The sequence below is a fragment of the Bufo bufo genome, chromosome 1, assembly GCF_905171765.1.
Source record: "Bufo bufo chromosome 1, aBufBuf1.1, whole genome shotgun sequence".
Classification (NCBI taxonomy): domain Eukaryota; kingdom Metazoa; phylum Chordata; class Amphibia; order Anura; family Bufonidae; genus Bufo; species Bufo bufo.
This window is the reverse complement of record NC_053389.1, coordinates 149,850,313-149,875,084: the sequence shown is the minus strand read 5'-3', so window position 1 is coordinate 149,875,084 and position 24,772 is coordinate 149,850,313. Positions and strand designations below refer to the sequence as shown.

At 47.2% G+C, this 24,772-nt stretch overlaps 1 protein-coding gene across 1 annotated transcript; it reads left to right on the top strand.

Moving 5' to 3' along the window:
• The first annotated feature begins 1,721 nt into the window (after positions 1-1,721).
• MAD2L2 (mitotic arrest deficient 2 like 2) lies at positions 1,722-24,384 on the top strand. The gene is made up of 9 exons (XM_040430478.1): positions 1,722-1,803; positions 1,945-1,992; positions 5,144-5,262; positions 14,585-14,656; positions 14,750-14,850; positions 16,159-16,253; positions 16,420-16,493; positions 22,712-22,804; positions 24,079-24,384. Exons 2-9 carry the CDS (start codon positions 1,953-1,955, stop codon positions 24,118-24,120), a joined length of 636 nt encoding a protein of 211 aa, XP_040286412.1. The 5' UTR covers positions 1,722-1,803; positions 1,945-1,952; the 3' UTR covers positions 24,121-24,384.
• Positions 24,385-24,772: the final 388 nt, after the last annotated feature.

Sequence of the window (24,772 nt, the reverse complement as noted above, 5' to 3'; positions counted from 1 at the left end):
AAAGCCTTGTGAGATCAACTGTGCCGGCACCGACAAATACAACAGGGCAAGAGGAGAAGACGAAGGTGTGCTCTAAGGGTCTAGACCAGCCCTCTGTGCTCCCAGCACCCCATTTGCATAAAAATAAAAGTAAAGATTTTGCTGCAACCGTACATCCAATTGTGGCAATACATGAATCATTTAATTGACAATGATCAACCCTACCAGACAGGGTGCAAACTCTAAAGTAAATCTGTCAGCAGGGTCTTAGACAGATAAGGAACCTGGATCACCATATATTTTTTTTCTTATGTGACCCTCCTCCATCACCCCACTGTCAGCATTCAAAGCTTTGCTGAAATACACAGTCCGGACTCATGTCTGCATGCACGGCAGTCCGGATTGGGTGCAGGTCTGAGTGCTGACAGTGGAGGAACAGGGGGCAGCAGGAAAATAAAACAGTGATCTGGACGCCTTACATGAGCACTCAGATGGTGGAGACATTCCTTTTAATAGGGCTGATGATGGCGACAGAAACTCTTTAACAGTATAAAAGCCCATTCACACGTCCGTACGTGTTTTGCGTATCCGCAAAACACGGACAGCGGCAATGTGCGTTCCGCATTTTGCGGACCGCACATCGCCGGCACTCTCATAGAAAAATGCCTTTTCTTGTCCGCAATTGCAGACAAGAATAGGACACGTTCTATTTTTTGGTGGATCTGCAAATGCGGACAGCAAATTCCCGGCCCCATTGGAAATGAATGGGTCCGCACCTGTCCCGCAAAATTACGGAACGGATGCAGACCCATTTTGCGGACGTGTGAATGGACCCTAAATCTGGAACTACAGATCAGGCACTCTTCTCTTCAGGATCACCGACCACTTCTCCATGTTCTCGCTGCGGGTTCATAAACTGAGGGAGGAAAAGACTAAATTAATAGAGAAAATAAAATGGGGGAAAAGACACAGTCATCAGCGACCTATGAACACGGCTTCTTACCGACCTGGAGCAACTCCACTGTATGGGACACCACCCTCCAACGTACAGTCCCATGTAAATAACATTGCTCCCTCCAATGTACAGTCCCATGTAAATAACATCACTTCTTTCCCTTTGGACCCCTCCAGCATACAGTCCCATGTAAATAACATCTCTCATACATCCTACTTACAGTCCCATGTAAATCACTGCCCTCCCTTTAGGATAAGGCTACACAACGACATGTGTCACGCAACATTTTGTTGTACGACAATCTTTATAATGATAGTATATGGTGTCGCAGTGCGACATACTGCGACACGACAGTAGCAAAAAATCCATCCATCCAATCAATGTCGTACAACACATGTCCTCTTGTAGCCTTAGCCTTAACCCATCCAACATTCAGTCCCATGTAACTAACATCACTTCCTTCCATTTGAACCCCTCCAGCATACAGTCCCATGTAAATAATATCTCTCCTCTGTCCTACTTACAGTCCCATGTAAATCACTGCCTTCCCTTTAACCCATCCAACATACAGTCCCATGCAAATAACATCCCTCCCTCCTGTAACATACAGTCCCTGTCGCAGCGCAGCCACAACCCGCTGCTCTCTTCACTAACGTGCTCCGATGTTTTGAGCTGTAATCTGGGAGGCCCCGCCCATTAGACAACAAGTCTCCGCCTCTTCCGGTGACATCACACCTACCGGGAGCACCTCCATTCTAGACACAACCGAAAATTAGAGTGGAGAGGAAGGAGGGGGTCGCGGGGAGCCGGGGGAGGCACACAGGTGTGTGGAGCGGGGATACCGGCTGTATACAGATTATTGCCACCAGGTCAGCTGTTCCCCGGCATTCTTATTCCCTGACCTCTTTATCACACTGATAATAAGATATGTCTGTGCATGTTTCCATCCGCTGACAGCAAGCAGCTGTAGGGTGCAGCTCCTTACTGTAAGTCTCCTTCTTTCTTCACAGATGGGACAATGACCACCATCACTCGGCAGGATCTGAACTTCGGGCAGGGTAGGTCCAGTGTGGGGGTCCATGTCACCTGTAGGCTGCTGTGTGCCATCAGATGGGGTATTAGGGTGGTCTTCTCCTAGAGGCTCCATGTGATGGCACACTGTGCCCGTGTACATGACTGTGTGCATGCCTGAAAAAGGCTCCTTGTAGATGACAGTACAGCGGTTCTGCCTAACTGCGGAGTGGCGATACTGAGGGGGTGAGTTGGACCAAACCCTGAAGAGGCGCGCACCCATCTAGGTTGTGTGCGCCGCCCACGTATTTATTTTGCGCATTTATATAGTGGTGCTATATTCTACAACGCGCTTCAGACTTTGCATCATGCTGTCCCCAGTGGAGCTGACAATCTAAGCTCCCTGTCTCTTGTTTTCTCCAGGGACCCCATGATCCGCGCTACAGGCTCCGTGCACACAGCTTAGACATGTACATGCGTCTTCTTTCACACTGGCGTTTTGGTTTCCGTTTGTGAGATCCGTTCAGGACTCTCCCAAGCGGTCCAATACGGATTAGTTTGCATTCTATGAATGGATAAGGATCCGCTTAGAATGCCTCAGTTTGGCTCCGTTCCGCTTTGGAGACTGACACCAAAATGCTCCTTGCAGCGTTTTGGTGTTCGTCTGATGAAACTGAGCCAAACGGATCCGTCCTGACACACAGTGTAAGGCTACTTTCACACTTGTGTTCGGAGCGGATCCGTCTGGTGTCTGTACAGACGGATCCGCTCCTATAATGCAAACGCTTGCATCCGTTCAGAACGGATCCGTCTGCATAACTGTTTTTTTCAGATCTGATTTTTCACTTCGTGAAAACTCAGATCCGACAGTATAGTCTAGCACAGAGGCGTTCCCATGGTGATGGGGACGCTTCAAGTTAGAGTATACTAAGAACTGTGTACATGACTGCCCCCTCCTGGCAGCAGGGGGGCCAACCCCCCCCCCCCCCCGTATTTAACTCATTGGTGGCCAGTGCGGCCGCCCCCCCCCCCCCTTTTTTTCAACTCATTGGTGGCCAGTGCGGCCGGCCCCCCTCCCCCCCCCCCATTTTTAACTCATTGGTGGCCAGTGCGGCTGCCCCCCCCCCCCCCTAATTAAAATGACCGATCCCCCATCATTGGTGGCAGCGGAGAGTTCCGATCGGAGTCCCAGTTTAATCGCCGGGACTCCAATTGGCAACCAGGACGCTACTGCAGTCCTGGCTGCCATGGTTACTTAGCAATTTTAGAAGCATTATACTTACCTGCGATGTCTGTGACCGGCCGGGCGCTCCTCCTACTGGTAAGTGAAAGGTCTGTGCAGCGCATTGCCTATAGCACAGACCTGTCACTTACCAGTAGGAGGAGCGCTCGGCCGGTCACAGACATCGCAGGTAAGTGTAATGCTTCTAAAATTGCTAAGTAACCATGGCAGCCAGGAATGCAGTAGCGTCCTGGTTGCCAATTGGAGTCCCAGCGATTAAACTGGGACTCTGATCGGAACTCTCTGCTGCCACCAATGATTGGGGGGCGGTCATTTTAATTAGGGGGGGGGCCGGCCGCACTGGCCACCAATGAATTAAAAACAGGGGGGGGGGGGGGAGGTGGGGCCGGCCGCACTGGCCACCAATGAGTTAAAAACAGGGGAGGGGGGGCCGGCCGCACTGGCCACCAATGAGTTAAAAACAGGGGAGGGGGGGCCGGCCGCACTGGCCACCAATGAGTTAAAAACAGGGGAGGGAGGGGGGGCCGGCTGCACTGGCCACCAATGAGTTAAATACAGGGGAGGCCGCCGCACTGGCCACCAATGAGTTAAATACAGGGGAGGGGGAGGGGTGTCTGCCCCCTGCTGCCTGGCAGCACCTGCCAGGCAGCAGGGGGCAGTCATGTACACAGTTTTTTTTTGTATATTCTAACTTGAAGCGTCCCCATCACCATAGGAACGCCTCTGTGTTAGAATATACTGTCGGATCTGAGTTTCACGATCTAACTCAAATCCGATGGTATATTCTAACATAGAGGCGTTCCCATGGTGATGGGGACGCTTCAAGTTAAAATATACCATCGGATTGGAGAAAACTCCGATCTGATGGTATATTAATAGGGACTCCTGACTTTACATTGAAAGTCAATGGGGGACGGATCCGTTTGCAATTGCACCATATTGTGTCAACGTCAAACGGATCCGTCCCCATTGACTTGCATTGTGAGTCTGGACGGATCTGTTTGGCTCCGCACGGCCAGGCGGACACGAAAACGCTGCAAGCTGCGTTCGGGTGTCCTCCTGCTGAGCGGAACGGAGGCCAAACGGTGCCAAACTGATGCATTCTGAGCGGATCCGCATCCACTCAGAATGCATTGGGGCTGTACGGATCCGTTCGGGGCCGCTTGTGAGAGCCTTCTAACGGAACTCACAAGCGGAGCCCCGAACGCAAGTGTGAAAGTAGCCTACGTCAATGGGGACGGATCCGTTTTCACTGACACAATAGAAAACTGATCCGTCTCCCAATGACTTTTAACGGAGTTCATAACGGATCCGCACAAAACGCGCATGTGAAACTAGCCTTTAATGGAACCGCCAAATGAATCAGCGCTCTTAAATATTACAAAGGGTAGACCCACCTGAGCATGCCCCTGAGAGCCAGACATCCTCTCCTATGAGCCAGAATGTCTGAAAGACCCCGTGTGACCATGTTCAGTAGGGTGGGCGCTGGTGATTTCAGCTGATCTTCTGTGTGTATAGTCTATTGCCTGCCAGTCTGAAAGTCCGGGGCCAGAGTAGTGGAAGTAGATGGATTCTTAAAGGGATTCTTTGGGCTACAGGTGACCTATCAGACTAGTGAGGGTCTTCCACCCACCATCCCTGTAGATCAGCTGTTTAGGGCTGCCGGAACTAACATTGTATGGAGCTGAAGGCCCTTGACTTGAATGGAAGCAGTTCCCCAGCACGGCCATTACACTGTGTGCAGAGCTGTCTGCCTCCAGCGCCATCCACCCTGAAACAGCTGATCAGTGAGGGTATGGATGGTGGACCCCCACCATTCTGATAGGTTATCAGTATCTGTAGCCCAGAGACCCTCTATAACTGTACTGAGTTGCCATTCAGAACTCTAGGAAAGCTGGGTGGTTGTTAATGTGCTGTCTAATAACCATGGTCCTGTTCATTGTTGCTCTCCTCAGTGGTGGCGGACATACTGTGCGAGTTCCTGGAGGTGGCCGTCCACCTGATCCTGTACGTCAGAGAAGTCTATCCCATTGGGATCTTCCAGAAGAGGAAGAAGTACAATGTCCCAGTGCAGGTAGCCGCTCCAGCAGGGTCATCAGTATTCTGCGCTACAGACCTTGCCACCTTGACCTTATGGCTGATGTAATTGTGCTCAGCCGCACGTCCTCCCTTCCAGCATCTTATAGATTGTGCCTTTTAATTAGATTGATTTCCACTGAGTGGCAGGAAATATTCTAAGCATTGTGGCTAAACTGCGGTTTAAATCCTGGTGACGGTGTAATCTGCGGTAAGGGCAGCAGGAATTTGGACGTAGTTTCTGCCTTATGCACCCTATTTTGAAGAATGAGCCCCTATGTGACCTTTTTGCATTTGACGGTGCGCACCTCCTATCCATAAAATAGGTGATAAATGTATGATAGCTGGGGGTCCGACACCCGGGACTCCTGCAGGTGACAAGAATGAAGAGTTAGAATGGAGCAGTGGTCATGCATGTTCACGGCTTCTCCATTTAAGGTGTTTCATCCCAGACATTGGTGGTACATCACTAGGATATGTCATCAGTGTCAGATGGGCGCGGGTCCCACCTCTGGTACCGGCATCTGTCTCCACAATGGGCCCTCCAAAGTGAAGCACCGCACACTGCGCATGTTCGTCCACCCTCCATTCACTTCTATAGGAGTTCCAAAATTGGTGGGTGCCAGCTCAGCTATTCCCGGCAGTCCTATAGACGTGAATGGAGAGGGGGCTGTGCATGCGCGGTGCACTCTTCATTCACCTCTATGGGATTTCCTAAAATATCCGAACGCTTGCTTGGCTGTAGAAGGGAATGGAGAGCACACTGCGAATGCCCAATGTGCTCTCCTTCACTTTGGGGGCCAGGAGGTAAGACCCATACCGATCAGACATTGGTGGCATATTCTAGTGATGCAACCCCTTTAACTGTGTGTGGGACTGAAGAAGATAGCAGAGTCCAGCCCTTGACTGTCTCCATAAACTGTGAATGGAGAGATTTAACCAGCAGTCCCATAGCAGTGACCGGAGTATTGGGCACTGGGTACTCATGAGCCTAGGGGGTCCGAGCAGTCATCCATTCATTACTTATCCTGTGGATAAAACCTTGTAAGCCAAAATGGATTTAGATTTTTGCACATGTGTCTACCCTTACCTGACCACACTCCCATACTGATGACCCCTTTTTTGGCAAAGAACCCAGTGGATAGGTTGCTTTCTCCACATAGGGCAATATGTGCGCATTGCCCAGACATAGGTGTATATAGTATGCAAAACATGATGAGAAGCAGGAGCAATGTTTTAAATCCAACAATTTAATCAGAGTCAATTCATGTAATAGCAGACCACCAGTGAGGTTCTTCTGAAGAGGGTCCCCCCCCCCCTCCCAGTCAATATAGTTATTAGAGGGGTTTTCCAAGACTTCTATACTCCATTACCTATCCTCTGCACAGGTCATCAGTATCTGATCGGTGGGGGTCCGACATGCCGATTAGCTGTTTGAGAGGGTACCGGTGCTCACAGTAGCGCCGCAGTCTCCTCGCAGCTTAACCTAGGCCATGTCATGTTCCTTGGTCACGTGGCCTAGGCACAGCTCAGCCCCATTGAAGGGAATGAGGCTGAGCTCCGATACCAAGCGCAGCCACTATACAATGTACGGCGCTGTGCTTGTTTAGCTGAAAGAAGGCTGTGGCTAATAGGCTAATAGGCTCCTCCCCAGGGTTCCACCCTCCTCTACTATAACAGGCAGACTGGCCTCATTTGCTGATATAGACCCATAGCGCCCCCTATCTTCTAATAGTGTAGATTTATACACCATACTGTCTCATTTATTTTATATGACCTAAATAAAAGTTATATATTAACCTAAATACAATAAGGCATCCTCAGTTCCGTATTTCTATTATTGAGACCACTGAGAATACAAATAGGAGGTCTACCTACTGTAGATCCCTAATATACATTCTTGATTTATCAATTTAAACGCTAATGGCAGGTTTTTTGTCAGCAAGACCAAATCTAGAAGCCTGGGCCACAGAGGCAAAAAACGTCTTCTCAGGAGTAGACTATATACAAACTACGTCATCCAACAGCATTAAAAATGTATTTAAAGATTTAACAGCAGCATACAAAGATCTAATTGTGTCCTGGTGGGAAATACAGTCCCTGGACCATTACCTTAAGGAAAATATAGTGCCCAAAGGTCTGAGGATAAACCTGGCCCCTGCAGACAGACTAAGGAACACAGGTCTCATTAAAAAGTGGGAGGAGGAGGCTACAGCGAGCTCACATAGATTTATGCGTCTGCTCCTTGAAGAAGAAAAACTGAACCTAGAATCCAAACAGAAAAAAGTGGATATTCTTAGGGAACAGGCGCTGAAGTTTAAAGACGAGGCACAATTCTCAACTAAAGAAGAATACCTACAGAATACCATTGATAGGTTCCATTACACATTTAGGGAACGCAAACATCAGCAATACGTGAGGGACTCCACTGAATTTAAAGAAAATAGAGCTTACCTCTTCCTGAACAAAACACAACAAAAAGAGGCACAAAGTGAAATCTCTTCCTCAGAGGCAGAAGGGTCAGACTTTGAACAGGGCAGATCAAGAGGTGGCAGGGGAAAAAATAGGGGTAAAGGTAGAGGGCGACCAAGAGTAGCCAATAGATACACCTACGGAGAGGGCTACCCAACATGTACCACTCAAGGACCAACATCTATCCCCTCATCATCAGCCTCATCCTCTGTTTTTTTGGCCCCGGCCCCCACACCAATGCCTTACCAGTTAAGGAACAAGGTGTAGGGGGGACCCAGGACTAAACAAACCGACCAATAAAATGCAAATCATCAACCTCTCTTCTTACAATTTATCCTCTAGTGATATATCCCTCCTTAGCAAAGGACTGTCCTTTGTCCCCACAGTTAAACACGACACCTTTGAATGGAGTAAGGATGTAGCCCTATTTACGTGCAGATTACTCTGGCATAAACACTTTCGCCTTCAAGATCGCAAGAACTATGGAGAACTAAATATGAATTCTAGGGAACTAGAAGCCACACGCACTCTTGTTAATCTGATGGAGGAAGGCGAGAGAGACAGAGGTGAGGGCCCCTTTACCGAACTAAAATTGAAAAGTACACAGATGCCGCCTCCTCTACCAGATTCAAGTGTCTCCATTTTTCACAAATTAGTGACCAGGGATCTGGAATTAATTAATACCACCAGGAGCACACTGAATCTGAATAGGGACGAGCACCTAGCCCTCAAAAATCTAGAAAAGGACCGTAATCTTATAATCAAACCCTCGGACAAGGGGGGGAACCTAGTGGTAATGGACCAGGACATCTACAAAAAGATGTGCCTGGACATCCTTAAAGACAAGGAAACTTATGAAGTCCTAGCACAGGACCCTGGCCCTATCTTTCTTGCTGAACTAGGACAAATCCTGACGAAAGGTCTCAGTGATAAACTAATAAACGAGACAGAAAAGGACTTCCTTCTCCCTAAATATCCAATTACGGCCACGTTCTATACTACACCGAAGATTCACAAAGGGACTATGCCTCTAAAAGGGCGCCCCATTGTATCAGGGCTAGGCAGTTTGGGACAAAATATAGGTATCTATATCGATAAAATCATTAGACCATTTGTGGAAACGCTGCCATCCTACATACGGGATACCTCTGACTTGCTATTGAGACTCAGTGGTGTGTGTATAGATGACCAAACTATGTTCGCATCCATAGATGTAGAGGCCCTATATAGCTCCATCCAACACCATCTGGGTCTCAAAGCAGTTGCAAGTTATCTGTCAATGAGGGACAATAGATGCTCCATGCATAACAATTTCCTACTAGATCTACTGAACTTTAGCCTGACTAGAAACTACTTCATCTTCAACGACCAATATTACCACCAGCTCAGGGGCACCGCGATGGGCAGCTCATGTGCGCCGTCGTATGCAAATCTGCTCCTGGGCTGGTGGGAAGCCAACTATATTGGGTCGGAGAGGATGGATAAGTGGCAAGAAAAGATATCTGTCTGGCTAAGGTTCATAGACGACATCTTTGTACTATGGAGGGGATCAGAGGAGTCTTTTTCAGAATTTATGGATGTTATTAATAACAACGACCTAGGCCTCAGGTTCACCTCTGAAGTTAACCATGACTCCCTACCTTTCTTAGATGTATTGATAGAAAGAGGCTTAGGGAATAAAATAACTACATCCATTTACCGTAAAAAGACGGCCACAAATAGCATGCTCCGCTGGGAAAGTGCCCACCCCTATGCTCTACGGAGGGGCATACCCAAGGGCCAGTATCTCAGACTCCGACGTAATTGCTCCACTATGAAAAAATTCAAGAGTGAAGCAAGGGATCTGAGATACAGGTTCAGGGAAAGAGGCTACCCAGACGGAGTGCTACGTGTGGCCTTTGAGGGAGCATGTTCGGCAAACAGAGACACATTGCTCATACCCAACAAGAAGAAGGGGGGACCAACGAGGGAGCAGAACTCTGCCCGCATCGTTGGTACCTTTGATGATGCACATCAGCAGGTGAGACAGGTGCTATCCAGACACTGGGATATACTAAAAACAGACCCAGATCTGGAAGATATTATAGGTCCCTACCCCCTAATAACTTACAGAAAAGGTAGAAGCTTGAAGGATAGACTGGTCAACAGCCACTACCAGCCCCCTCAGAACCCCGGAAACTGGCTGTCAAGGAGGCCGCTAGGCACCTTCAAATGTGGAAGGTGCACAGCCTGTAGTCAAATATCCAAAACCATGAACTTCGTAAGTTCGGCTACACACATAGAGTACTCAATACGTGATTATATAAACTGCCTCACTATGGGTGTAGTTTATCTGGCACAATGCTCATGCCCCCTTGACTATGTAGGGAAAACAAAGAGGGAGTTTAGGCGTAGAATCAGAGACCACATCAATGATGTCCAAAATAGGAAAGATACATCAGTGGCCCGCCATATGAACCAATATCACAATGGGGATACCACTCACCTTAAATTCATAGGTATCCAGCACATCACCAGGCCCAGTAGAGGTGGAGATTGGGACAAAATGATCCTCAAGGCAGAAACCAGATGGATCTTCAGGCTAAAATCAGTGACACCTAATGGTCTCAATGAATACCTTTCGTATAAACCGTTCCTGTGAAAACAATATCGGTAGATTAAAATACAGGCCATCTAGTAGTGAAATGATACCGACCAGACGATCCCTCCATACTTTTGCTGTCCACGGCGCTGCCCCCAAGTGTGCCTATGGGACATAGGTACCTAAGGGACACTATGGGACACTGGTAACATTTATCTGCACCAAGTGTTCCAATCTGAACTTTGGGACTGTACTGAGTGGACTATTACCATCTATCTAGGAATAACCTATATATCGTAAATACTATATGGAGTAGTGCTAACTATACTAGGGTACACTTACCCTCTACAATATACCATGTGGACAAACTTATTGTCATGATCAGTGTCAGCTGCATATAAATTACTAAACGTATAGGTCATCTGATCTTGGCCATGCACAGGGGTACCTGTGTGATACATACTGGCTATGCACGGGGGTACCTGTGTGATACACACTGGTCTATGGTGCAAATTCTTCTGTACGTATAGGCAACAGACGCTGGTCATGTACAGGTATATGTGTGCGATATACACATGTAAACACTACTATATATATATATATATATATATATATATATATATATATACTTGCTATTATCTTACCAAAAGCTGTATCTTAGTGCAATGATACTGCTGCTATAACTTAGAAGTGGACTGGACCTGCACGCTCTCACTGCGGTCCGGAACAGGACGGGGTGATTGAGCGTCGTCTCCGGTCCACTAACTGATACATTTTAAAACCACCCATTAGCTGTCCTCTGACCCAGACGGCACCAGGATCGCTAAACAGCGATCATCAATAGAAACTTGCTGCACTGAAAGCTAGCCGGGGACGCAGAGTTAGATCCCCATAGCAACTAACCACTCCCACAACACATGTCACTTCCTGGTAGTGACGGAGCACAGCGAGCCCGTACTCAGCTTGGGGCGGTATCTCGGCATGGTGTCTCCGTCTGAAGAGACACGTGATGAGTGACGCACCATGTGGGAGGAGGTACGCGTTCAAAAGGAGACGCGGGAGTATCAATGATTTCCACTGCCAGAAGAAGACTACAGACGCACAGCCACTGCATCCGGTGCTCTGTCCACCAATATCCCTGACGAGCCGAGTCTACACCCGGTGAAACGCGTAGGATAAAGGTACCATCAACAACTTCTAGGGAGGTAAGAGAATAGGGTTTACAGCACAGGCCCGAGGTTCCTGAGGCTGGGGGTCGTCCTTGTTAGGACGAGTGCCCCGACTACAGCCACTGAGGTTTTGACACCTATTAGACCAGGCCAAGTAGGGTGAGTATACAGGGTGAGTTAGGGTCCGGACTAATAGGCTCCTCCCCAGGGTACCACCCTCCTCTACTATAACAGGCAGACTGGCCTCATTTGCTGATATAGACCCATAGCGCCCCCTATCTTCTAATAGTGTAGATTTATACACCATACTGTCTCATTTATTTTATATGACCTAAATAAAAGTTATATATTAACCTAAATACAATAAGGCATCCTCAGTTCCGTATTTCTATTATTGAGACCACTGAGAATACAAATAGGAGGTCTACCTACTGTAGATCCCTAATATACATTCAAGGCTGTGGCCTTACTGCGATCCCAGGTGCCTTCTCAAACGGCTGATCGGTGGGGGAGGTTAGGTCATCAGTATAAAACCCCTTTAAAGGTTCCTACATAATTAAGGGGTTAAGCCTCATTCACACGTCAGTGTTTCACGGATGTGTGCTGTACATGTTCTCCATGGACCGCACACGTCCCCATTCATTTTAATGTGTGTATTCAGACATCAGTGTTTTAGCACGGTCCGTGGGTCAGTGTTTTTAGCACGGATGCATGCTCTCTTTTGTCTGTTTTCACGGATCCATCATATCCATTAGAGTCTATGGGTCTGTGAAAACCACGGATGCATCCGTGTTTCACGGATCATATCCATTATAGTCTATGGGTCTGTGAAAACCATGGATGCATCCGTGTTTCACGGATCATTAAGAAGAGATGCTTTAAAAATTACTTTTCAGCTGTTCATGTGAGTGAAACACGGTAGTAACACGGACAGCAAAAAAACGGACACGCGGATGCATCACTGACCACCTGCTCACGGATTTGAACACGGACGTGTGAATGAGGCTTTATCCAGCGTGTGGTTGAGATCCTCCAATGCCAATTTCAGTACTAGGATGCGGTGGAAAGATGTACTTTACTATTGAGCACAAGTGACATCATACATGATCAAGGATGCACGTGGCTTGTGCACCAAAATGCTAACTTCTTTGGAACCCGAGGATCAGGTAGAATGGAGCTGATGACCAATCCGTGCTCCAATTATAAGGCGCGAAGAGCCAGCCACAAGATGTGTGACACCACATACTGTTAAGCCGGATTTATATGGGACAATTATCGGGCCACTTATTTTTAGTACACGTGCTTGTTCCGGACACTCTGCTCATGTAAAGGTGCCGCAGATCACCCGATAAACAAGCAAAACGCCCGTTTATCAGGTGACATCATTAATCTCCATACAGTGGAGGAGATTGGATGTAAATGCAGCTCTTTACTCCACTGATGGACAGACCGTTATCGGGAAGGAACGGTTCCTTTCCAGTAATTGCCTGCTCCATTAGTCTCATGCCGTCCCTGCACATTCCTTGTCATTGGGGTTTCAACAAACTTTGCATGAATCAATAGTAAAGTCAATATATAAGGGAATGCTTCTTTCTCCACATATCAGGCTCTTTCTATCCCCCCTCCCCTTCGTAACTGATCATTCGCTGTCTGAATCCTCAGCTAAATTCTCTATCGGCTCATTTAAAGGATCAGATTACATGCACCATGTACATATAAGTCTTTGGATAGTGGTGGGACGAATACAAGTGATTTACATGCACACACCTGCAGTGCTGCTGGCTCTAATAAGGTGTATTTCACCCCAGTGCTGGATTCACAGCCACACTAGACGGTGCTGCTGGATAATGTCCTTACTGCTCACGCATTCTGCGGGGTGTTAGGGCTCATGCACACAGCTGTAGCCGTTTTTGTGGGCCGCAAAATACGGATATCGGCCGTCTGCAGAGAAGAATAGGACATGTTCTATATTTTTGTGGGTGTAACGGACCAGGCAAATGGATGTGGGCAGCACTCCGTGTGCTGCCCGCATCTTTTGCGGCCCTATTGAAGTGAATGGGTCCACATCCAACCCACACAAAATGCGGATCGGATGCAGACGAAAACAGTGGTCGTGTGCATGAGCCCTTATAGAGAGGCAGGCATGGTCTCGTTTTTTCCGTGGGCTGTGTATGGGAGACATCATAACAGCTAGTCTCCACTTACTAGCGCAAGGAAAACGAATGATTAGAGATGTAGCCTGCAAAGGAGAAAACTGGTGATAAACACAGAATACAAGTCATATGCTAGATGTAGTGTTACTCCTCGTACACAAATGGCAACTTACATTTTATGTATTTTCCTCCCAAAGGAAAGTCGTAACATAACGTAGTCCATTTTCCTGCAGCAGAATCATTCCCTCAATGAGATGGTGATTACCTAAGGGTCCTTTTACACAGACCGATATGTCAGGCAATTTTGAGGAAAGAACTAGACGTTTCCAATAATTGCCTAATCGTCAGCAAGGATGAGGGCTGCATTTATTTAAAGCCATCGCCTCCAATGTACAGGAAACTGCTGGGGGTCATTTAGTTAGACTGGCATTTTACACCTTTTACGTCGGCTTTGCTAGCGGTAGATGCGTCTAATATATAATGAGGTATGCGCCTTGTCATAAAACATGTGCATCTTCAGCGGTCTGTGCACCCAACAGAAAAACTAGACCAGCCCGTTTCCAAGCATAAACGTTAGTTAATTTGTCGGGGCTGAAGTCCCAGGCCTTGATCCCAGCATGCCCCTGCCACACCTTCCTATGTGTTGAACGCGGCGCAAAAACGCCTGTGTGTTCAAAAAGGGGGCTGTGCATCATTTTTACGCCAAAAACTGACGTAAAAATGTTCGTAAATGACCCCCTTTTTTCAACTGTGGGATCTGCAGCACAGGAATGATGATTTTTGGTGCCAGCAGAAAGACACGATCACCCGATGAACGTGCAAACTTATGCCGGCACACAAACGCTTCTCCCCGATATAAGTCCGTGTTAAAGGACCCTAAGAGAAGAATGAAATTTACCCAGCTGGAATATTTTTTTCTAACGTGGAGTTTCTTTTTGTCTGTAGATGTCTTGTCACCCTGAACTCAACCGGTACATACAGGACACCCTGCACTGTGTGAAACCGCTCATAGAGAAGGTGCGACGACTCTTATTGCTGGAGACGTGGCTGCTGCTGCTGAGCAGTTCTTCCGTCCATCCTTTGACCACATGAATTTTTTTTTTTTTACAGAATGATGTGGAGAAGGTGGTGGTTGTGATCCTGGATAAAGAGCACCACCCAGTGGAGAGATTTGTTTTTGAAATTGCACAGCCACCTCTGTTATCTATCAGGTAATGGAAAAATCAGGATCGCTCTCTGCAATATGACCTATTGATGGCAGTATCTGGAGTCCATGTAGTGGCCGTAACTCATGTAGACTGACCCAGCAGACATTACGTTATAGCAAGTGGTCCACTGCCTTCTGTTGTACCATAATATTTTTCCCATCCAAGGAAAACGCCACTTTCCAAATGAAGGACGGTTGCTTAAAGGGGTTCTGTGGGAATTAAGAAAATGAGAATACTTATATATTACTTTATTATAAACATATTCCCAAATACCTTCATTAGTTTTAATGGTTTGTTTTGTCTAGGGAGCAATTATTAGGAGAAATAAAATGGCCGCCATCCTATTAGTACACACAAAAAACCTGTCCAAATGACACAAGAGAATAAATTACTTCATAACACTGAGTTGAAGAGCTGCCTCATCCTCCTCTCCACTCTACTTGTTAGGGATTATGATCCTGAATACAGTTTTTAATATGATCTTCAGCTGAATCTCTGCAAGATTGGAGTCCATGAGAAGACATGAAGTACAGAGAGGATGGACAGGGCAGACTGTGGTAATTTGGGGCTGTGGTAATGGAGACTGCATACAAGTGCTGCTGCCCGTCAGCCATATCCCCACCTCCTCTCTCTCTCTCCTTCATGTCTCCTCATCAGTTTAATAAGATCTTCAAATGAATCTCTGTAGGAATAGAGTTCATGAGGAGACATGAAGTACTGAGAGGAGGTGGGGATGTGGCTGATGAGCAGCAGCACTTGTATGCAATCTCCACTACCACAGCCCCCTCCGCCTCTCTGTACTTCATGTCTCCTCATGGACTCCATTCCTACTGAGATTCAGCAGAAGATCTTATCAGTTGTATTCAGATCATAATCCCTGACAAGTAGAGCAGAGAGGAGGATGAGGCAGCGCTTGTGAAGTAACTTGTCCTGCTGTGTGATTAGGACAGATATTGTGTCACTAATAGGACGGCGGCCATTTTATTTCCCATGATGGTTGCTCCCCAGACAAGGTGAGCCATTATATCTGTTAAAAGGTATTTGGGAATATATTTATAATAAAGTAATATTTACGTATTTTCTGTAATTTTATTTTCTTAATTCCCAGAGAACCCCTTTTAAGTAGCAGTTCTGTGGTGTTGCCATAGATGGCTGGTAGTCAGCTGTTGGCATTTCTGATGACAGATGGGAATCGCCTTTTGAGGAATACCTCACTGTATTTTTAGAAAATGGATTCACTTCAGGCTCTGCCACGTAGTAATGGGCATTCATGCGCTGTCCTTGTTCTTCTATCTCTTCTATCTTTTCCAGCTCTGACTCGCTGCTGTCTCATGTGGAGCAGTTACTGCGGGCATTCATTCTCAAAATCAGTGTTTGCGATGCTGTCCTGGACAACAACCCTCCAGGTACACCTCCCATAACATCCACTAGGTGGCGGTAATAGGAAATTAAGAAACTGTTGTCTGAGTTAATGCAGTGTCACTGGGGCCACTTGGAGCCCTTTAGTAATTTTCTGGGGGTAACTGATGCCATTCTAATTCTGCACAGTTACCACTTTGTTATTTTTTGCAGGATGCACATTTACTTTACTTGTACACACAAGAGAAGCAGCTACAAGGAACATGGAGAAGATTCAGGTTATAAAGGTAAAGGTCCAATCAAGTATGGTGATGTCATAGTCCTTAGTACTGGCATTCTAAGGTACAGTAAGTCTTCTTTAATCTGGCACCTAATGCCCTTGAAATCCTCAGTCTGGCATGCAACAAAATTAATCCTATATTGAACGAGCAGAAAATTGATATCTGTGTGACTCCCTGATCATGCCAGAGGCTTTGCTGCTAGAATGTGCAGGCTTCAGTATGATGGACACAGGCACCACCTAGTGGAGGAAAAAACGAACTGCAGCACTGCACAATTATTGGAAACTGTAAATGTGGCTTGATAAGTGAGGTGATACATGCCATGCTAGTAGTATGCCTTGAAGGCGTTCTCTCTGCAGTAAATGGCATTTTCCAGGACGTCCTCCATGACAGCACTACATGGAGGTTGTCTCCCCCGCCCACTATTGGGACAGGAAACAGAGAGGTTAAAAGCTCCCCCCCCACCCACCATCACCAGTGTTTTTTCCTGTCCCAATAATGGACAGGGCAGAGAGTGGTCTCTTGTAGACCTGTATAATCCCTTTTTCTTTTTCTATTTCGCCGGGCTAAAACCCCTATGCTGGGGTCCCTTAGCCTCCCAGCCCTCTCCAGTACCTGTGGGTCACGCGACTCGCGGCTGGAGGCGGGTATACCAGGGGCTGGGATACGGTAGCCGCAACCCCGCTGGGGCTCTGGGCTGCAGGACGCTCCTCCAGGAGGGATCGCGCGGGAACCGGAGCGCTTCTCTTCTCACTTCCGGGTTCGGCGCTGAACCGGAAGTGACGACTAAGCGCCGGCAGAGGAGTGCGCATGCGCGTGACCTCCGACGCCGGAACCAGCATGGCGGCGCCCTGCGGACGATCCCCAAGCGGCGAGGGACGCTGGAGGCCTAGCGAACGGCCTCGCGTCCATCCAGAATTTGTGGGAGGAGCATCCACGTCAGGAGGGGTAAGTGCCAGTGGCATTTAAAAGTCTGGTGGGCTAGGTGTCAGTCCCTCAGTCATGGACTCGTCTGGTGTGAGAGAGCAGTCCCCAGACCCTCCTGCCCAGGGACATGTGAGTAACCCAGCACTACATGTGGTGAAGCTGGCATATGGGATAGTGATAGGCTCAGGGATTTATGGCCTGTTTTTTCTATCACCATGTCTCCTAGGGAGAGAAAGATCCTACCCTAAAGGTGGACATCAAAAAGAAGCCCAGGAGATGTGCTATTTGCAATAAAAGGCTTCAGGAGTCATATACAAAGAAGCTTTGTACCGATTGTATTAACAAAATGATGAAAGAGGAACAGTCGTCCCTTTTAACGGACATTAGAGCCATCATTAAGGAAGAGGTCAAAGCGTCAGTTTCCTCCTTAATAACGCCTAAGGTGGCTGAACAGACCACCGGGATTAAAAGACCTAGGGAAATCTTGGAGTCAGACACAGAGGTCATAGAGGTGGAATATTCAGGGGAGGAGGAAGAAGAGGAGTCCTTACCTTCCTCATCCCATGAGGAGAGACGCAAGTACTGCTTCTCAACTGAGGATATGGATTCCCTCCTAACTGCAGTTAGACAGACTATGGATATCTCAGACGAACCAGCTAAGAGATCCATTCAGGAGGAGATGTTTGCTGGCCTGATTACAAAACAGAGGAAGGTGTTCCCCTTAAATTCTAGCCTAAAACAAATGATCCTGGATGAATGGGAGGATGTAGAAAAAAGGCTGTTTATTCCTAGAGAATTTAAAAGCCGTTTATCCTTCGACAAAGAGGACACTAAAATTTGGGAAGAAATCCCCAAAATCGACGCCCCGGTCGCAAGGGTAGCTAAAAAAACAGCGATCCCATTCGAAGACTCCTCCCAGCTGAAAGACCCCATGGACCGCAAAGCCGATGGTCTCCTGAGGAAATCTTGGGAAGCTTCTGCGGCCTTGATGTCTACTAACGTGGCAGCTACTTCAGTGGCTAGGTCCCTTTTATTGTGGTTATCTCAGCTGGAGAATCATTTGTCAATGGGAACTCCCAGGGAAGACATTTTGGAGACTATCCCGCTCCTAAAGATGGCGACAGCCTTTACAGCAGACGCCTCAGCAGAGTCAGTCAGGTTCGCAGCTAAAGGCGGGGCCCTTCTGAACACCGCAAGAAGGGCTTTGTGGCTGAAGAACTGGTCTGGTGATCTCACCTCAAAGAATAAGCTATGTGCTATCCCCTTCTCAGGATCATACGTGTTCGGCCCTAGTCTGGACAAAATTCTGGAGAAGGCCTCAGATAAAAAGATAGGGTTTCCTGAGACTAAAACTAAGAAGACGCAGTTTTTTCGTAAAAAATTCCAGCCAAAAAACCAAGCGTATAAGGATAAGGGGAAATCAGGGAGATGGTCCTATCCTAAAGGGGGTAGGGGCAGAGGATTTCTGCTTAACCCCAACACTTCCCAGGACAAACAATGACGCCAGACCAGTCGGGGGAAGATTAAGATCCTTTCTCCCAGCATGGAGCCAGGTAACTCAGAATCCTTGGGTGCTCCAAATTATTCAAGAAGGGTACAAGATAGAATTCATATCTATTCCGCAACACAAATTTGTGCTAACAGGGTACGGAGGAGGTACACAACAGGAAAATCTTTTAAAAGACGTCGCAAAACTAAAAAATCTAGGTGCAGTGACTCGCGTCCCTGCGGGTCAGGAAGGCAGGGGCTTCTATTCAAGGTTATTCCTGGTCAAGAAGCCGGATGGTTCTTTCAGAACTATAATCAACCTAAAACCTCTAAACGTCTTCATAAAGTACCGTCGTTTCAAGATGGAATCAATAAGATCAACAACACCCCTCATTTCTCAGGGAGCGGTAATGTGCACCTTAGACTTAAAAGATGCATATTACCATGTACCAATACATCCGGACCACCAAAAATTCCTAAGATTTGCAGTAAGGGAAGCAGGCAGAGTAAACCACTATCAGTTTCAGTGCCTGCCCTTTGGGATATCAACAGCCCCCCGGGTGTTCACAAAATTGATAATAGAGATAGTGGCCTTCCTCAGGCTGAAGGGAATAAAGATTGTACCTTATCTGGACGATCTCCTCCTGACCGCAGACTCTGCACCGGTTCTAGCGTCACAAACCCAGACAACAATATCCCTCTTACAGGATCTCGGCTGGATCATAAATTGGGAAAAATCGGACCTATTACCAGAGACCAAGAAGATCTTCCTGGGAACACTACTAGATTCAAACCTACAGAGGTCTTTTCTTCCACCTCAAAAACAACAAAACCTGGTCAAGAAATTGAGAGCATTTCAGGGGAAATCAGTGTGCACCATCAGAAATGCCATGAGCATCCTGGGCCTGATCACATCTTGCATATTTACAGTACCGTGGAGTCAACATCACACGAGAGTCCTGCAGAAGATGATTCTATCGGTCTGGGACGGAGACCACCGATCCATAGACCGGAGGATCCTTATAAAGGAGAATGCTCGAAGATCCCTGGACTGGTGGCAGACATCAAGCAACCTATCAAAAGGCGTTTCCTGGAATCTAAATCCGTATGTCATAGTAACTACAGATGCCAGCCAACAGGGTTGGGGGGCAAAGGTTGGAATCTACTATTTCCAAGGAACCTGGAGCCAGACCATAAAAAACAGGTCTTCAAACTTCAGAGAACTTCAGGCCGTTTGGGAAGCTCTCAGACAGAGTCAGGATCTTCTGAGTGGACAGAACATACGGATCCTGTCAGACAACATGACAGCAGTCTCTTTCCTCAGACATCAGGGAGGAACAAGATACCCTCTCCTCCAGAATCTAACAAACAAGATTTTTTCCTGGGCAGAGGAGAATGTGCTGTCAATCTCAGCCGTACACCTACAAGGTTCAAAAAACCAGTTGGCAGATTTCCTCAGCAGACACTTTATAGATCCAAACGAGTGGACTTTGAACAGACAGGTGTTTCTAGAGTTGACAGCCTCATGGGGATATCCGGACATCGACCTCTTTGCTTCAAGGGAGAATACTCAAACAACCTCCTTCTTCTCCCGGAATCCTGCCGATCACCCCACGGCCGTAGACGCTCTATCTCAGTCCTGGAACATGAAGCTGGCGTATGCTTTTCCTCCTTTCCCTCTGATTTCAGTAGCCCTAAAGAAGATCAGCAGAGAATCGGCCAAAGTGATCTTCATAGCTCCCTTTTGGCCAAAACAAGCCTGGTTCCCGGTCCTGTCCTCCCTGAGTCAAGAGGAACCGGTTCCCCTCCCTCTCAGGCCAGACCTGTTGCATCAGGGTCCAATATGGAATCCGGAAATAAACAGGCTGAAATTAACAGCGTGGCTTCTGAAAGGGACTTGTTAAGATTACAGGGGTTCTCAGAAGAAGTAATAGCCACTATTCAGAGAGGCCATAAACAGGTGACCTCGGCGATTTATAATAAAATCTGGAAAAAATTCTGCTCCTGGATGGCGCTGAGAGAGAAGAATCCTCTACTCCCGAGTGTGGGAGATATTCTTGATTTCCTCCAGGAAGGGTTTAACATGGGTCTCAGGCCCAGTACCCTTAAGGTCCAAACTGCAGCCTTAAGTTGGTTTCTAAACTATTCCCTGTCAGAAAATCGGTGGGTAAGCAGGTTCTTAAAGGCAACCACACGGATTAGGCCAACACTAAGGTCCCAGGTCCCTCCCTGGGATCTGTCGCTAGTTCTTAATGCCTTAACAAAATCACCTTTTGAACCCCTACACGACAGTAGCCTAAGAAACCTGACCTTAAAGATGATGTTCTTAGTGGCTATCACATCAGCCCGTAGGCTAGGGGAGATCCAGGCCCTCACCATCCGTGAACCGTACCTTACAATCTGTGAAGATAGAGTCATATTAAGACTAGACCCGTCCTTTATACCGAAGGTAGCTTCTTCCTTTCATCGTAACCAGGAGATAGTACTACCAACTTTCTTCACAGACCCAAAGACCGAAAGGGAGAAGGAGTTCCATCTTCTAGACGTCAGACGTTCTCTCCTTTTCTACCTAGACGTTACCAGTTCCTTTAGAGTGGACTCAAATCTGTTTGTTCAATTTTCAGGCCGCAATAAAGGCAAGAAAGCTTCTAAAGCAACCTTAGCTAGATGGATTAAGATAGTCATTAAAGAGGCCTATCAGAGCCAGGAGCTTCCCTGTCCCCAGGAGATTAGGGCTCATTCAACGAGAGCAGTCTCGGCTTCATGGGCCGAACATGCGAATGCTTCTATCGACCAGATATGTAGAGCAGCCACCTGGGCAAGCTCCCAGACCTTTTGTAAGCATTACAGACTAAATGTGTCAGGGAATATTGACCAGTCTTTTGGACGTAAAGTTCTTCAGGCTGCGGTCCCTCCCTAGTTTTTGGATTAATTTGGTATTCCTACTCCATGTAGTGCTGTCATGGAGGACGTCCTGGAAAGTAAGAATTAGTCTTACCGGTAATGATGTTTCCAGGAGTCCGACATGACAGCACTGGTAGTTCCCTCCCTAATGTTTAGAGTAATCTTCCTTTACTTTTTTTTTCACTATGTTACCCATTATTGTGTGATAATCTATAAAACACTGGTGATGGTGGGTGGGGGGGGAGCTTTTAACCTCTCTGTTTCCTGTCCCAATAGTGGGCGGGGGAGACAACCTCCATGTAGTGCTGTCATGTCGGACTCCTGGAAACATCATTACCGGTAAGACTAATTCTTACTTTTTATGTAGACAAAGTTAATACAAGGCACTTACTAATGTATTGTGATTGTCCATATTGCCTCCTTTGCTGGCTGGATTCATTTTACCATCACATTATACACTGCTTTTATCCAGAGGTTATAACCACCCTGCAATCCAGCAACGGTGGTCATGCTTGCACACTATAGGAAAAGGCACCGGCCTCTCTGGTACCCAGTACCGCAGGAGCGTGCATTAGGCCAGCGCTTTTTCCTATAGTGTGCAAGCACAGCCACCGCTGCTGGATTGCAGGGTGGTTGTAACCATGGATACGAGCAGTGTATAATGTGATGGAAAATTGAATCCAGTAAAGGAAGCAATATGGGCAATCACATTACATTAGTAAGTGCCTTGTATTAACTTTCTCTACATAATAAATGCCATTTGCTGAAATGAGACAACCCCTTTACGCTTGTTTGCTCCATCCACGAGAAAGTGATTGTGAGAAGGGAACGCTTCCTTCCCGACAATCGTCTGCTCCATCGGGTCATGTGAAGGGGCCTTTAGTGACATTCTGCTTCTTTTGTAGGATTTCCCCTGGATCCTGGCTGATGAACAGGATGTACATATGCAAGAGCCACGTCTCATACCTCTCAAAACTATGACGTCTGATATATTAAAGGTTGGTAGCTCCCCGTACAGAGTACGTTTTCATGTAGGTTTCCTCCCCCAGACAGGTAATTGACATTTATGAAATTGACCCTCGTATGAGATGGGAAAATGGTGAACTTCAGCGTTTGTACCGACTGATGGGGGGAAAAAAAAAAAACATCAAAGAAATGCTATGGCATGGGTAGGCAACCTCCGGCACTCCAGTTGTTGTGAAACTACATCTCTCAGCATGCATACTTCCTCTGCTCTTCTCAGAACTGACATAGAAATGAATGAAGCATGATGGGAATTGTAGTTTCACAACAGCTAGAGTGTGTAAGCTGCTGACCCATGTCCACACCCCAAAGCACCTACAGTGGGCATGTGAGCATCAGAACTGGGCCATGGGGCAATGGAAGAAGGTGGCCTGCTTTGCCGAGTCCATGTATCAAGAGGTCAGGGCTGTTTTGGTGGCATAAGGGAATATTAGGCAGGTGGCTGTGATGATGTGGCTGACTTGGTGTGTGTCCCATTTATTGACCTGATGGTGTTAAACATTAAAGGGATTCTGCACTTTGTTTAAACTGATGATCTATCCTCTGGATAGATCATCAGCTTCTGATCGGCGGGGTCCGACACCCGGGAACCCCGCCGATCAGCTGTTTGAGAAGACAGCGGCGCTCCAGTAGCGCCGCGGCCTTCTCGCTGTTTACCGTTGGCCGAGTGACGTCACGACTAGTATCAACTGGCCTGGGCGGGGCTAAGCTCCATTCAAGGGAACAGAGCTTAACCGCGCCCAGGCCAGTGATACTGGTTGTGACGTCACTGGGCCTGTGGTAAACAGTGAGAAGGCCGTGGCGCTACTGGAGCGCCGCTGCCTTCTCAAACAGCTGATTGGTCGGACCCCCGCTGGTCAGAAGCTGATGATCTATCCAGAAGATAGACCATCAGTTTAAACAAAGTGCAGAATCCCTTTAAATTGGAGACAGAAACACAGTAGATTTATCAAAACTGATGTAAAAGAAAACTGGCTTAGTTGCCCATAGCAACCAATCATATTGACCCTTTCATTTTCCAAAGGAGCTGTGAAAGTTGGACTCTGGTTGCTATGGACAACTAAGCCAGTTCTACTTTACAGCAGTTTTGATGAATCTCCCCTATAGCTTCAGCCCTTTCACTGCTAGTATTTCTTTTTATTTTTACATTTTGCATCTGTGGTAGCCAGGACCGTGCACAAATCCAACCTGCACTTCTTGTAGTTGTGCTTCTCTTCTCAATAACCCCAAGTTTCTCTTTGTGTTATAGATGCAACTTTATGTGGAAGAGAGAGCCCACAAGAGCACTTGACACCCAGGTGGAGACCAGATCCGTCCCAGCTCGGTGGATTCTCGATGGTCACCAGGTGGTGGTGTCTGAGCCTCGTGCCTGCAGTATTCCAGCAACCTTTGCAGATCGGATGTTAAGGTGACAACCATCATGGAGTCGGTGGTTGTGTCCAGATTTACCGTTGCAGGAAAGACGTCTCCAGACAGATCTGTCTCCTCCATGGCCACTATTTATTGTACATAGGTTTCTTTTTACACACATGCTGAATAAATGAGAAAATTACTGGATATAAAAACGTGGCTATATCAATAAGACATGAAGGTGTGGGATCGCCTCCGGTTGCATTGCCTCGTGGCTAACATCTGGATTTTATCAGCTCCTTGTTCAAGCAAGACCGACCTCATAATAATCATGGAGAATGCCATTTATGGCGTCCTGTATTCTGTGCATAAAATGCAGTTAACCTTTATATATGGTGTGTCCAAACCGCTCTGGGAAATTCTCTGTAATTGCTGGTCTTGATTGCAATAGACGAATGCAGTGATTGAGCACGAAGTGGTCCGGAGGGAAGTGTTCCTCCCCGATAACTAACTGCCTGCTCGTCGGTGAAGGACAAGCAATGGCTACTGCTATCGCTCGTTTTCATGCAGACGCATCGTTTCTTGGCAGCAGA